Genomic DNA, 16,036 nt, shown 5'->3' with positions numbered 1-16,036 from the left:
GGAGGAACGGCCCACCTAATCTGAACTCGAGCGGTGTTTTGTTATTGGACTTCTGTGCAAGCCGCAGTTTGGCCATAACGAACACCATGTTCGAACATAAGGAGGCCCACCGGTACACTTGGTACCAGGGCAGCCTAGGTCACAGGTCGATGATAGATTTTGTAGTCGTATCATCTGACCTGCGGCCGTATGTTTTGGACACCCGAGTGAAGAGAGGGGCGGAGCTGTCAACTGATCACCACCTGGTGGTGAGTTGGATCAGATGGCAAGGGAACATGCCGCTAGACCTGGCAGACCCAAACGCATAGTGAGGGTCTGCTGGGAACGCCTGGCAGAAGAACCTGTCAAGACGGTCTTCAACTCCCACCTCCGGCAGAGCTTTGACCACGTCCCGAGAGCAGTGGGGGACATTGAGTCCGAGTGGGCCTTGTTCCACTCTGCGATTGTCGAGGCGGCTGTTGCTAGCTGTGGTCGTAAGGTGGCCGGTGCCAGTCGTGGTGGCAACCCCCGTACCCGCTGGTGGACACCAGAGGTTCGGGGAGCCGTCAGGCTGAAGAAGGAGGCCTACAGGGCGTGGCTGGTCTGTGGGTCTCCGGAGGCAGCAGACAGGTACCGGATAGCCAAGCGGGGTGCAGCAGTGGCAGTTGCCGAGGCAAAATCTCGGGCGTGGGAGGAGTTTGGTGAGGCCATGGAGAAAGACTATCGATCGGCTCCAAAGAGGTTCTGGCAAACTGTCCGGTGCCTCAGGAGAGGAAGGCAGCAACTCGCTCACACTGTTTACAGTGGGGATGGGGAGCTGCTGACGTCAACTGAGGCTATAGTCGGACGGTGGAAGGAATACTTTGAGGAACTCCTCAATCCCACCAATGCGCATTCCGAGGAGGAACCAGAGCTGGGAGGCCTGGGGATGGACTGTCCGATCTCGGGGGCAGAAGTTGCTGAGGTAGTCAAACAACTACACAGCTGCGGAGCCCCGGGGGCGGATGAGGTTCGTCCTGGGTATCTCAAGGCTATGGATGTTGTAGGGCTGTCATGGTTGACACGTCTCTACAACATTGCGTGGTCATCGGGGGCAGTTCCTAGGGAGTGGCAGACCGGGGTGGTGGTACCCATCTTTAAGAAGGGTGACCTGAGGGTGTGTTCCAACTATAGGGGGATCACACTCCTCAGCCTCCCTGGAAAGGTCTACTCCAAGGTACTGGAGAGGAGGGTCCGATCGATAGTTGAATCTCAGATAGAGGAGGAGCAATGTGGTTTTCGTCCTGGCCGTGGAACTGTGGACCAGCTCTATACCCTTGCAAGGGTGATGGAGGGGGCATGGGAGTTTGCCCAACCAATCCACATGTGTTTTGTGGATTTGGAGAAGGCTTATGACCGTGTCCCCAGGGGCACCCTGTGGGGGACGCTCCAGGAGTATGGGGTGGGTGGCTTTCTGTTAAGGGCCATTCAGTCCCTTTACCAGAGGAGCGTGAGTTTGGTCCGCATAGCCGGTAGTAAGTCGGACCTGTTCCCAGTGAGGGTTGGACTCCGCCAGGGCTGCCCTTTGTCACCGGTTCTGTTCATCACTTTTATGGACAGAATTTCTAGACGCAGCCGTGGTGTGGAGTGTGTCGAGTTTGGTGGCAGGAGAATCTCGTCTCTGCTTTTTGCGGATGATGTGGTCCTCCTAGCTTCATCCAGCTCCGACCTTCAGCTCTTTCTGGGTAGGTTCGCAGCCGAGTGTGAAGCGGCTGGGATGAGGATCAGCACCTCCAAATCTGAGACCATGGTTCTCGCCCGGGAAAGGGTGGCTTGCCAACTCCGGGTCGGGGGAGTGGTCCTACCTCAAGTGGAGGAGTTTAAGTATCTCGGGGTCTTGTTCACGAGTGAGGGTAGGAGGGATCGGGAGATCGACAGGCGGATTGGTTCGGCGTCTGCAGTGATGCGGATGCTGAGCCGATCTGTCGTGGGGAAGAGGGAGCTGAGCCAGAAAGCCAGGCTCTCGATTTACCGGTCGATCTACGTCCCAATCCTCACCTATGGTCATGAGCTTTGGGTAATGACCGAAAGAACGAGATCGCGGATACAAGCGGCCGAAATGAGTTTCCTCCGTAGGGTGGCCGGGCTCAGCCTTAGAGATAGGGTGAGGAGCTCGGACATTCGGGAGGGACTCGGAGTAGAACCGCTGCTCCTCCGGATGGAAAGGAGCCAGTTGAGGTGGTTTGGGCATCTGATCAGGATGCCTCCTGGACGCCTCCCCGGGGAGGTGTTTCGGGCATGTCCTGCCGGCAGAAGGCCCCCGGGGCGACCCAGGACACGTTGGAGAGGTTACATCTCCAATCTGGTCCGGGAACGCCTTGGGGTCCTGCCGGAGGAGCTGGTGGACAAGGCCGGGGAGAGGACGGCCTGGAGCTCCCTAGTTGGGATGCTGCCCCCGCGACCCGGACCCGGATAAGCGGAGGAAGACGACGACGACGACGACGAAAACATATGGAATTGAAACAAGCCATATAAAACCCGTTTAATACAATAAAAATGGAGCAAAACCCACAAATTGAACAAGGTGAAACAGAATAAAAATGGGCACCCAGCTGCTACTGTTCATTGTGACTGATGAGCTAACAGCTAGTGAGAACACACAAACAAGCATTGTTAAAGAGCTCTAATCTCTGGTTTATGCAGATGTTGTTTAACAAACTTTTACATTTCCATCATTTTGGGTTTGATCTCTTGATGTTCTGAAAGCGATCCACAGTGCACATGCCATGTAATAACATTTAAAACATTCTGTGATGTAAAGGTTTTAAAAATAACATCACATGATCAAAGTTAGGAGTTTTGAGGCGTTTGAATCAACCGGAGGTCAAACATTTGTATGTTTGGGTACATTTTAAATTGGCCCTACCTCGAAGCATAAAAATCTATACTTTGTTTCTTTGAACAGATTTAAAACCTTAAAAAGTAGTACAAATAAAAACATGAATAATTTTCATAAATAATCAGCAGTATGTCTCCAAACGGGAAAAATAAAATAATGCAGTGAAGGAAATTAGCTTTTATAAGGCATAATTATTTCTCTGAACAGAAGATGGTCATATTTATTTATAATTTGTAGTCAGATACACAGTTCCTTATTAGTAACGTGTCTGAGTAGTTGTTAAAAGCACTATCTGTAAAGAACTGATGAGTTATTAAAGCCACAATATGCTGTTTTGGCTTGCTTTTAGCACCCCCTAGTGTCCATTTAGTAGACCCAAAAGTGACACTTATCTCCTTGCTGTGCATTCGTCTTTAATCTTAATCTAACTGTTGAAATGTCTCCCCAGCCTTCATTAGTGTCTACAGGAGTGATTCATCTCTAAACAAATCAGCTGTGTTCATGATCTAAAACATACAGGAAACGTGCTGGAAACCAGACTGCAGCGCCAGCTATGTCAGCTCAATTTTAAAAAGTCCAACAAGTAGTGGCGGCCCGCACTCTGAAGATGCAAGTGGAATATTCTGGCTACAGAGGGCAGTGGGGGCCTGAGTGACATCTCATTGACCCTGTAAAGCTGGACTATTCAATTCTGGTCCTGGAGCTACTGGTGTCCAGCACGTTTTAGTTTTAACCCTGGTTCAACACACCTGATTTCAATCAGCAGGTAATTAACAAGCTTCTGCAGAGCCTGATGAGCCGCTGCACAGGTGTGCTGGAGCAGAGGAACCACTAAGACGTGCTGGATACCGGCCCTCCAGGACCAGAATTAAATACCCCGGCTGTAAAGGGTCGTTTTAGCACATACTGGTTCAAGAAAAATATTTTAAATTATTAAAATATTAGTATGGGTTTAATATTACTATTATGGCTAAAATGATCTTTCAAAATATGCTTTTGTCTGAAATGAATATGATAAACCAATTTTTAAATTGCATTTTTAGACATTTTCTTCATGCTTTTCTGATATATTTAATGTGTAAAAAATTAGTAAAACACCAAGTCACAGAACCAAGTTATCAAAACTCTCACGCTGAGAATTGTGTGTCCTTTTAGAAGGAATTAATAACTAAATCTGTTTTTCCACTTGACATGGTCTGTTCACTATAACGCTCAAAGAAAAGTAATTTCTTAGAACAATCATTTTTCTGCTTGGAATGCATGAGGAGATTTCGCCAAGTAGCTTTTGATGGCGATTGGAGCTGAAAGACGATCGGGGGGGAAATATATTTGCTTTTCGTGTTTAAAAATAGAGCGGCGTGCTGCACGACCAGCAGGTCTGCTCACAGTCAAAAGGAATCTGTTCAAAGCTTTTTGTACAATGAGGGTTCAGGCTTTGCTTTGAGAGTTCAGAAGGAATTATTAACTAATAACATCATGTTGGTGTACGAATGACAGAATAAATGCCCGGCTCTTAATATTGTGCTTAAAAAGACACTAAAGGAACTTTTGTCTGCCCTATAAACCATGAGGATGTATATAAGGATAGCAGCCATGCCCAGGTGCATTGTACCTCCTCTTTATGCTTTATAAATGACATTAAAGGTGTTGTTTCTGTGTCCCGAGAACATGGATTAAACCTTTTAATTCATCCTGATTTTAAACTGATTTCTTTCCTTCCTGTCTGAAGGGTGAACTAGGTTGTGAGGTGCACTACCGTATTCTGACTTGGTCATTCATTATGAATTATGTTTTAACCAAATTCCTCTTGATTTTAATGCATTTGTCAACATATAAAAGAAACACGGAGACAAAGAAGAGCAATCATCTAAAATAAAATATGCTTTATTCTTTGAATGAAAGTTTTAACTTAGAAGTTTGGATAAGAAGCAGACATGTTTGTTTCTCAGGTTATTGTACAGTTCCCTGTCCACTCTGGTTGAGCTAGAATTTTTACATCTGAAAGCGGAGATGGTCGAATAATCGAGTTTTAATCACAATTACCGTCTGGGCTATAAGTGATCATAAAAACAAAAGGATCAGATGATTTGCTCTTCGCTCGCAGTTTTCTGTTGTGCTGTTCCAAGTTTCGAATCGAGCACACCTCCCACACGGCATTTTATCGCAAATTCTGACAACTTTTCAGACCCTCTTCATCACTGTTATTCCCAGAACTACCTAACGAACGTCTTAGCTACATTTCTTGTAACCTTTAGCTACTTTCTGTAGAACTTTGTTGTCGATATTCTCAGCAGCTTAGCAAAACACCCAGCCTGCGCTCCGGACCATTTTTCCAGACATTAGAAAAGGTAATGGTGCGTGCATGTGCAGCATGATCACGTTACATCGACCTTTCTCTGTGGATCTCACTCTCAAAACACACATAATAAATAATTATTGTGCAGCAGGTTGTGGAAGTAAAAAAAAAAAACATAGATGTTTATGTTTTTCATATGTTTCACATGTTTATTTGCACTGTATATCGCTCTTTTGCCATGAGTATTTGTCTTATCAACAGTAAATAAAACCGATCTCAGTTTCAGTCAAAGTAATCATGGTTATCAGTTTTGCCGAAATCGAGTAGGGCTATTTTAAAGAGTTTAACAACGCCGTCATTTGGAGATCTTAGAGCTTCGTTCTTTTTTAATCCCCAGATCTCCTCAACACACGTCTTTGCTTTGCTGTTTTGGACACATTTCTGTAGAATAATAAAGAAAATAGATCAAATCTGAAAATGAAAATGAATTTTAAACTAAAAAAGAAATACTACACAAGACAGTATTTGTATATTATGCAATATTATAAATTGTGTGTGTGTGTGTGTGTGTGTGTGTGTGTGTGTGTGTGTGTGTGTGTGTGTGTGTGTTGCACAGCTCAGAGATGAATTAACGTTCAGCCCAGTTGGCTTGAGATAAACGATGCTACAGAACAACATTAAAGCCAAACTGCTTGAGTCATAAAAGTTTAATAAAGCTCTGCATAAAATCAGAGTCGTGTTGTGTCTGTTTACTGTGTAATAAAACGATGGTGGCTGAAATGATTGTGTTTTAACAGCCTACCTCACTAGTGATTTATTAGACATGGTTTCCATTGTAATTCATAAAAATGCCATTAAAACGGCACAACAGGAGCTCTGTGTTACAGATTGGACAGTTTTCAGGAGAAAAAGGGATTACAGTAAGTCTGATGGAATAAATGTGGATTTAAACTTTGTTTAGTAGAAAATACAAAACTTGCTAAAAAATACGTTTAATACTTCTCGTTAGGCCTGCATGAAGAAATAACCATAAGCTTGATTTAAGTTCTTTGTCTGTCTCCTTCTGAATAAGCATCAAATCATGTTGGTGGATCTTGTAAAACTAAACAAGCTGTTTAAGTGTGTAGACTATAAAACCTCAACACAAATATGCCTGCAGGTGTAAAAAGATAACCCTCAAGTAAGATTTCATAAATCATTTAATATAAATGAATAAACTGCAACATCTATTGCTGCTAAAATATACATTTCCCCTTTTTATTTATTCTTTTTTTTTTTGCTGGAGCTTCACGTTGATGCGGCCCATTAACACAAACCTTTATTTTGTAATTCTTTGCTTATGAATTCTCATCAAAGCCTACAATGAAATACAGAGCTCAAGACACACGGTCTAAGAATAACCATCACAGTGAGTCTTAAAAAAATACTTGTACTTTTACGTTGCCTAGCAACAATGAAGGGACCTCTCCGTTCAAGGAGTGTGCCGGTACCCTCGTGAAAATTCCCATCCATTAAAAATAAAACACTGGACATGCATGTTTATCTGCTGCTATTTAAAGATGAGATAAAATGTAGCTGGAGGATTCTTTTCTTTCATAGATAAGAGAGGGTGTGTGTGTGTGTGTGTGTGTGTGTGTGTGTGTGTGTAAGGTTTTTCTTCTGCTTTTAATGTGTTTCTGTCTCTAAATATTTCTCAGCAAATCCCGAACGCCCATAAGGACTGGGTGTGCGCCCTGGCCTACGTGCCCGGTCGGCCCATGCTGCTGAGCGCCTGTCGGGGAGGCATGCTGAAGGTGTGGAATGTTGAAAACTTCACACCCATCGGCGAGGTCAGAGGTCACGACAGCCCTATTAATGCCATATGCACCAACTCCAGACAGATCTTCACAGCGTCCAGGTAATTTTAATTAAGGAAAACTTTCACTTGTCCGCTTTTCCAGTTGAAGCTGACTTACCCTTGCTTCGTGTCTCCTCATCAAGTCTTTAATCATATTCTTCTGTCATCTTGTTTTGTGGATAAATATATTCTTTGCTTGGACTCGCTCTTACCTTTGCCTACCTCGTCTTCTTCCCCTCTCCTCCTCCTCCTGTGGACATCAGTGACTGCAGGGTGAAACTGTGGAGCTATGTGCCAGGTCTGACCCCATGTCTTCCTCGTCGTGTCCTGGCCATCAAGGGCCGAGCCATCAGCCTCCCATGACTGCCTGTCCTGTGCTCACCACCCCTTCTTTCCTCTGGTACTATCCAATCACTCTCTTCTTCCTGTCTGTCTGCATCCACCAGCTTAGAGTTTTCTGTCCCCGGGTTACTGGAATCAGTTCTTCTACTCTTTATTTTTGGTTTCTAGCCCTTTTTATTGCTGTTGTTGTAATTGATGTTTTAGTTTATTTCTTGTGATTATTTAAGCTTTTTTGCTCCCATGTGCAGTTGTGCGCTAAAATCACGAGTCGCTCTTTATTCCTTTATCGTTTGCTATTAAACACTAAAACTTGATCAGAAATTCTTCAGGTTTTCTGAAGAAAGCGACTTTTTTAGTTCCGTACCTGAACATTTTCAGGGCATTGACACTTTAATTCTGACCTTTACATCAGTAAGGAATAAAACGGCTCCTAAACTTAAACACATTTCCAACGACTTCCATGGTAACTCTACAGTCTGCTACAAAGGCACATTCTTTTCACATTTCATTTCCTGAATTCATCAAATGTACCAAAGATTGCCCAGACGACATGCATGGAATATATTTGAGCTCTGACGAGGTGACTCAGAAGGACCTGTTACCTGAGGACCTGTTGTCCATGATGCATCTCTGGTCCTGATAGAGAACTTAGGTTCTTTTCATATTTTTTAAAGACTTGATTTTCAGATACTTTTAATCTGCTGGAGATATTCTATTTAAACTTGACTGTTCTTTTGTCCAATCTTCCAATAGAATGGTTAGAACTGTACAGTAATTGAAAAGTTTACAAAACCATGTGATGTCTCAGTCATTTTGGAAGGAAGCGAACCAAATCCAGTAACAGGAGTGACCCAGAAGTTATTAGCCCTGGAGGCCACTACATCTATCATCAGATAAAAAAGGCTAGAGGCTAACGTTGAGCTAACAATGCTAACTGTGAATTAGAAGTTAACAGTCAGCTTTAAACAAATTTGAAGATGCTTTTTCAATCACCTTTCTGCGGTGTCCTTTAGCACCGGGACAGCTCCACCCTGCAGGCTCCCTCTCTCTGTGTGCAGATCAGCACCAGAGTCCCACAGCTGCGGTTAATTTGCTGATGAGCAGCAGAGGCTGTAGCATACCCCAGGGGGCGTTCAGACCACGTAGGGGGTGGTGAAATTTTTTGGGTGCTGAAGGGTGCAGACATGCTAATGGGAAGGGCTTATGTAAGCAAAACTGTACTGGGACTTCCTGCTTGTTGTAACATGACGATAAACTAGAACAGTTTTTAAACACTTTAAAAAATGTGGATCACTGAAAAAGCATTCTTAAAATTGTATTTCTGATTATTATCAGCCGCTCTAAGGTAGAAAATAGTCTTCTACACCTATCTCCTGCATTAGCTTCTGATATAGACGCTGAAACTCTAGGATTTGAAAATCCTGACAGATCTATGTCACACTGTCACTTAACGTTCATGGACTCACCCATCTTGACTCGTGACGGGGAAGGCTGTTGTTGGTTTAGCGTCCAGGAAACAGCAGATAAAATCGTGACTAGTAATGGGTAACTGTTAGCACACAGCGGAACCCCTCCAGGTTGTGTTATTTGAGGAGATAAAACATCCTCGTTGCAAGTCAGCGAGTCACGTTGCTGTTAGTCAGTCCAAGTTGAGATGTTTAAATGTCAGGAAATAAGACTTCTTCTAGTTCTAACCTGAATCCTGCCCCCGAGTACGACTTTCCTACTAGAGATCACTGCAAATGTATTGATTAAATGAATGTTCCACACCTTTAGGCAGCCAATTCTACAGAAGATCTTTGAAACACTTCATAGAGGCAGAAGAACTGTTGATCAAGACAACTTTGAACAATAACAGAAATTCCAACTCATTGAAAGCAAAACAAAAATAAAAGATGGAAGTGTTTTTACTCTTCTACTAAGACAAACATCTTTTCTCCTGATGAACTGTCTCAGCCTCACGTGTATTTACATGATGTGTGTGCTGCTTCACTCTGACGAGAAGTAATGACATTTTATAGAAATCTGGGTCTTAGCCTTAGTTTTATATTTAGTGCCACTGACTAATTTTCCTTATAAATGTGCTCGGGTGTTATTAAACAGCACAGGCAGGTCGTGTCTCTGATGGACGGCGTTACCGAGCCCCCACTCTTTACCCTGTTTGACCTAATTTACCATGTGAATGACAGCGAGGCTTTAACTGCTCTGTGCTGTGATTGCTGAGTTATAATCACATTAAACGTTTCACTGAGGTTGTGGAAGTGTTGCTGGCAGTGTGGAGTATGTTTAATGAAGAGTGTGTATATGTGTGAAGTACACTTTGAAGCCAGCATCTTTGTACAGCGTCTGATGTAGAATGAGGTGTTTTGAGAAGCAGGACTCCCTGATTGATGTTCTGTTATACACTCCCCCGTCCTTCATTGTGTTTCTATTTTTTAACTTTTGCTCATCACCCATTCTTCCTCCTCCAGTGACAAGACGGTGAAGATCTGGCTGTCGAAGGTGTGGAGGAAGAGGTGAGGACCAAAGATGGTTGCAGTAGAATCTGCAGCCATCTTTGCAGCAGCTGATCTGCAGCCTGCTCTCCTCAGAGCAACAAGCTGGGAGAATAAAGTCACAGTTTCCGAGGCAATCAAGGTGTGGATTATGTAGTCCCCCCCCCCCCAAAAAAAAGCCTTTCTGATTCTGTTTACTGCCAATTTTAAAAGTGCCAATCTTGTGTGGTGCTACTTGAGGAAGATGAACCACATCAGCCTGGTGGTTGGAACTCCAGGCAAAACAAAACTCTGGTCTACAACCTGATTTTTAAACAAGTGTCCTTCTGTTCCTTCGCTTTGGTTCCAGACAGATGCAAACCTGCTCGGGTATCGGTTGGACTTGTGTTCTGATACTGAGCTCACTGGAGAATCATGTTAACCGTTCACGGATCAGTAGACTTGACCTAAACATCACATTTTGGCTCTCAAAATTTATGTCTGAAACTTTGTTTTACTCCACAAATCATGCTTTTGTTATTGTTGACACATGGTCTTGTTTATTGTTTCCCTACCTCAGTTGTTTCCAAGGTGGGAGGGAACATTTTCACGGGTCTTCGTGTGAAAATACTTGGTGCTTTCTGTTACGACGTCTTTATCGAATGCAGAATTGTGGATGTGTCCTCCGTGGCCCTTATTTATTCTGGGCTATGCAAACCGCGGCTAAAATAAGAAGAAAACAAGCTGATCACACGAACACACTCACTCGAGGTGAGGTGTGTGTTCTACCAAGGCCAAAGTGTCAGACTCATCACTTCACACCTGTTACTGTCATCTCCCACTGAAGCAAACACCAGGATCTCTAACCAGTTCCCCTCTCCTCTCTGATCTTTGAGGTGAAGTGTCAGATGGACCAGCCTTACTAAAGAGCCCACCTCCTTTCCAGCTGCTGTACCTCTCTTCAAATCCACTTTAATTAGAGCTCAGTGCTGCTAGCTGCTTTTCAGTTTGGATTACTTGTGTGAAAGTAGGTCATCACTGAAAGGGATCCTTATTTATTTCTTCCTTTCTCTTTTTTAAATCCCTGTTTTCTTCCACCCACTATTTAGCTGCTACACTCACAAGTGGGCACAAACTTGCCTTTGCTGTGCAGCGATGTACAAAACGGTTTATGTTACACATTATAAGTGTACAGGGCAATGCATGATGTGTAGACACACACACACAGAAAATCCATCCAGTCTGACAGTTTCTGGCGCCTTGATTTAGTCCTCTTAATGAAACAAATTCAGCTGAAGCACGCACACACACACACACACACACACACACACACACACACACACACACACACACACACACACACACACACACACACACACACACACACTAGGGGTTGTATGAACTAGTCGACTTCACTGCTCTGTAGTGACTTTTTATGCCTGTCATCGACTAGTCGCTGTCTCGTGATAATGACCGACAAGATGCAGTCTTTGGAAAAGACAGCAGGTGATGAGCCCCTGCGCGTCGGGAGGTGGAGGCGACGGGCTGTGCCAGAGCGTCGGTACTGACACCCGCGGTAAAACGGACATTTAACCAAACTGTGACCTTTTCCCTCTTGCAATTTCACCTTCCCCTCACCCCCATCCTAACCTTAACCAGCTTGCGCATGCAAAGCTCTGATCGTTGACGCGCTCCAGACATCTGCATCCTGAGCACGGCCACAGTAACATTATCAAATTAGGTGTCACCACTTCAAAAAACAAAGTTAATACGCGATTGTTCATGTCGGCTCATTTCCTTTAATGTTTTCTGTCTTTTATTTGTGCCTGATGCTTTTCGCTGCTGCGGAGCGAAGCGCATCACCTATTTTGTCCTCCAGTGACTCACCTCACCGGTGCGGCCGGCGAGCAGCGAGCACTCCGCTGTTTTTGCGGTCGGTAGATCTTTTAGAACTGCAGCTCAAAGGTAACTCATAAGGTGAATATATATGAAGCCAGGTAGCAGTTTTTCTTTAGGATTGAGAGGAGATGCAGGAAGATAATAAACAGACAGGACAGAAAAATAGTCAAATAAAAACAAGTTAGTTTTTGTACCTGGTGGTTGCAACAAACAGACACCATTGAAGGTAATCAGAAGTGAGGAACAGAAAATGAAATAATTATTTTAATGTTTAGAGCAGCAGGAACTCTGAGAGGCTGCAGGCGCATCAGTGAGTTTGCGGCTGCTGCGCAGGGGGAGGGGGGAGAGGGCTGAAGCAGAAACTAGCATTGCTAAAAGAGATGTGTTTAACTTTGAAAATGTGGGCGCAATTTTAATTGTCAAAAACTCCAGCAAACCAACCCCCCCCCCCCCACCCCCCACCCCACCCCCCCGTGCCGCTTCAGGAGTATGAAGTCATCAATGACTAGTCGAAGTCGACTCGATTTGCATTACTTGACTGTCGACTTTAAAAAAAAATTAAGTCATGCAACCCCTAACACACACACACACACACACATACACACACTCCTAGACGTCAATGCAGTTGTGTTTTTGTTGTCCGACACATCCGAAACAGTCGTTTTATGACTTCTTTTATATATATATATATATATATATATATATATTTTTTTTTTTTTGCTCCAAAACGTCAAGCTACATTTTGAGCTTGATTAGAAACCCAATCCACTCCTATTAGTTTTCTTTACCTCAGCAGTATCTCTCCCTTCTGTTCAAAAGAAATACGGTTTTGCTGATTTAGTGCACATTTTCCCTCAAAGAAGACTCGGAGACATTCAGCATGTCGTCAAATTAAAGCGATGCTGGGATTATAAAACAGCGCTGTAGTCAAAAAATACTTTTAACAAGCTTTCGATAAACTCAGCTGTGATGAACCGCTGCCTGGCGCAGCTTAAACACACCAGCCGCTCTCCTGGTGATCTCATTGTTCTGTTGGGAGGGTTGTTATAAAGTCAGTCGTGCTGACGCCATTCATCCGGTGATGCGTCCTTTTGAGGCAATGCTTAACTCAATTAGCAACTCAGGTAAAGGAGGAAGAAACTTAACCTGTGAATTAAGCTTTTCCACTTGACCAAATGCCTTGTTTGTGAGATGTTATTTTTTTCTGTTAGAATAAAAATGGTACTATCAGTCCCCCTGCCCCTCTCCCACGTATAATCCATGTTTTCCTTCATTTCCTATCTAAGTACTGTTCTTTTATGTGTAAAAAATGTAGATTGATTTTTTATTCATTCTGGCCAAAGCCTTGACGAAGACATGCACTGATTATTGTTATAATTTCATCATTAACATTTGTTGAAAGCCTGTATACTATGTGAAACCTGTATGTTAGTTGCAGCCTCCTGTAGGACCGGAGGGGCTGGTGCACCATGTGGTCAGCAGGTAAATGATCTTCCAGAGCTCTACGGTTTGCATTTTTCTTAACCTTGACCCTGTTGAGTATTTCTGTATTTATCTGTGCCAATTACCCTGGCTGACCCCGCTCGCCATCTCTGAAATGTTTCATACTAGAAGAACTTTTTATTTCCTTACTCATCCAGACTCCTGTCCTCTCTTTTAGAGCAGATTATGTAGTGATGTAGCTTTAGGCACACGGCCTCTTGTGCCCTGCGTTTGTAGTTTTGATGAAGGATGGATGAATTCCAGTGGTTTTGATTGGACATCTTGTATTTTTTTGGGCAAATCATTGATCCTAGAGTTGTTATACTGTATAATGCTTTTTAGGATCTAAAAAAATTTTACTTTTTTTGACTGACAGATAAAGAAAGCCAGTTCAGAAAGGCTCTTTAAAACACCTGAGCGTTCACTTCAACAGAAACCACAGAAGGATCACATGTGATTCCTCAGCAACTCTCTAGTCCAGATGATGTAAATAGTTATCACATTTTTTTTAGATAATGCAGAAACTCAGATGACTAACTTTTTCTGTCGTGGTCAGCTGACATCAGTTTGATCTCTGCTAGTTTAGAGAAAAGATGCATGAAGAGAAGCTTCAGTCTGTTTCAGGTTTTAGACGTAGCTTTAGAACAAAATAAAAATACATTTTATAATTTATATAAAAAGCTTCAACAGCAGTAAAAGTTCTGAAAAAAAGTCGCACCTATTTACAACTACAGTAGGCTTAGAATTACTAATGAAATATTTCCACTTAAATGATATGAAACTTCAGGGGGAAAAGCTTCTGGTATCAGATTTCTGCTTTAACAGGACCTGAGAATTAGACTCAAACATCTCAGGAGAGGCTCAGGCTATCTATATACATGTGTGTGTGTGTGTGTGTGTGTATATATATATATATATATACACACACATACATACATACATACATACATATAAACACACACATATATATACACACACATATATATGTATTTATATATATATTTATCTCTCGTCTCTCTCTCGTCTTCCTCCGCTTATCCGGGTCCGGGTCGCGGGGGCAGCATCCCAACTAGGGAGCTCCAGGCCGTCCTCTCCCCGGCCTTGTCCACCAGCTCCTCCGGCAGGACCCCAAGGCGTTCCCGGACTAGATTGGAGATGTAACCTCTCCAACGTGTCCTGGGTCGACCCGGGGGCCTTCTGCCGGCAGGACATGCCCGAAACACCTCCCCGGGGAGGCGTCCAGGAGGCATCCTGACCAGATGCCCAAACCACCTCAACTGGCTCCTTTCGATCCGGAGGAGCAGCGGTTCTACTCCGAGTCCCTCCCGAATGTCCGAGCTCCTCACCCTATCTCTAAGGCTGAGCCCGGCCACCCTACGGAGGAAACTCATTTCGGCCGCTTGTATCCGCGATCTCGTTCTTTCGGTCATTACCCAAAGCTCATGACCATAGGTGAGGATTGGGACGTAGATCGACCGGTAAATCGAGAGCCTGGCTTTCTGGCTCAGCTCCCTCTTCCCCACGACAGATCGGCTCAGCGTCCGCATCACTGCAGACGCCGAACCAATCCGCCTGTCGATCTCCCGATCCCTCCTACCCTCACTCGTGAACAAGACCCCGAGATACTTAAACTCCTCCACTTGAGGTAGGACCTCTCCCCCGACCCGGAGGTGGCAAGCCACCCTTTTCCGGTCGAGAACCATGGTCTCAGATTTGGAGGTGCTGATCCTCATCCCAGCCGCTTCACATTCGGCCGCGAACCTACCCAGCAAGAGCTGAAGGTCAGAGCTGGATGAAGCTAGGAGGACCACATCATCCGCAAAAAGCAGAGACGAGATTCTCCTGCCACCAAACTCGACACACTCCACACCACGGCTGCGTCTAGAAATTCTGTCCATAAAAGTGATGAACAGAACCGGTGACAAAGGGCAGCCCTGGCGGAGTCCAACCCTCACTGGGAACAGGTCCGACTTACTACCGGCTATGCGGACCAAACTCACGCTCCTCTGGTAAAGGGACTGAATGGCCCTTAACAGAAAGCCACCCACCCCATACTCCTGGAGCGTCCCCCACAGGGTGCCCCTGGGGACACGGTCATAAGCCTTCTCCAAATCCACAAAGCACATGTGGATTGGTTGGGCAAACTCCCATGCCCCCTCCATCACCCTTGCAAGGGTATAGAGCTGGTCCACAGTTCCACGGCCAGGACGAAAACCACATTGCTCCTCCTCTATCTGAGATTCAACTATCGATCGGACCCTCCTCTCCAGTACCTTGGAGTAGACCTTTCCAGGGAGGCTGAGGAGTTTGATCCCCCTATAGTTGGAACACACCCTCAGGTCACCCTTCTTAAAGATGGGGACCACCACCCCGGTCTGCCACTCCCTAGGAACTGCCCCCGATGACCACGCAATGTTGTAGAGACGTGTCAACCATCACAGGCCTACAACATCCATTGCCTTGAGATACCCAGGACGAACCTCATCCGCCCCCGGGGCTCCGCCGCTGTGTAGTTGTTTGACTACCTCAGCAACTTCTGCCCCCAAGATCGGACAGTCCATCCCTAGGCCTCCCAGCTCTGGTTCCTCCTCGGAATGCGCATTGGTGGGATTGAGGAGCTCCTCAAAGTATTCCTTCCACCGTCCGACTATAGCCTCAGTTGACGTCAGCAGCTCCCCATCCCCACTGTAAACAGTGTGAGCGAGTTGCTGCCTTCCTCTCCTGAGGCGCCGGACAGTTTGCCAGAACCTCTTTGGAGCCGATCGATAGTCTTTCTCCATGGCCTCACCAAACTCCTCCCACGCCCGAGATTTTGCCTCGGCAACTGCCACTGCTGCACCCCGCTTGGC

The 16,036-nt window shown here is 44.9% G+C and overlaps 1 protein-coding gene across 5 annotated transcripts in view; it reads left to right on the top strand.

The window, feature by feature from the left end:
* The window catches only part of kif21b (kinesin family member 21B), a 77,012-nt gene extending 67,017 nt beyond the window's left edge, over positions 1 to 9,995 (top strand). For 3 of the 5 annotated variants that reach the window (XM_015959527.3, XM_015959528.3, XM_015959525.3), the window contains 3 exons: positions 6,851 to 7,050; positions 7,254 to 7,390; positions 9,804 to 9,937. In XM_015959527.3, coding sequence (XP_015815013.3) covers positions 6,851 to 7,050; positions 7,254 to 7,353 — 300 coding nt within the window. In that variant the 3' untranslated portion in view covers positions 7,354 to 7,390; positions 9,804 to 9,937. Of the gene's footprint in view, positions 1 to 6,850; positions 7,051 to 7,253; positions 7,391 to 9,803 lie in introns of all 5 variants that reach the window. The other 2 variants (XM_015959530.3, XM_015959529.3) reach the window with 1 other exon arrangement.
* Positions 9,996 to 16,036: the final 6,041 nt, after the last annotated feature.

This window comes from Nothobranchius furzeri, chromosome 3 (genome assembly GCF_043380555.1).
Source record: "Nothobranchius furzeri strain GRZ-AD chromosome 3, NfurGRZ-RIMD1, whole genome shotgun sequence".
In the NCBI taxonomy this organism is placed as follows: Eukaryota; Metazoa; Chordata; class Actinopteri; order Cyprinodontiformes; family Nothobranchiidae; genus Nothobranchius; species Nothobranchius furzeri.
This window is presented reverse-complemented; position numbering and strand designations above follow the sequence as displayed.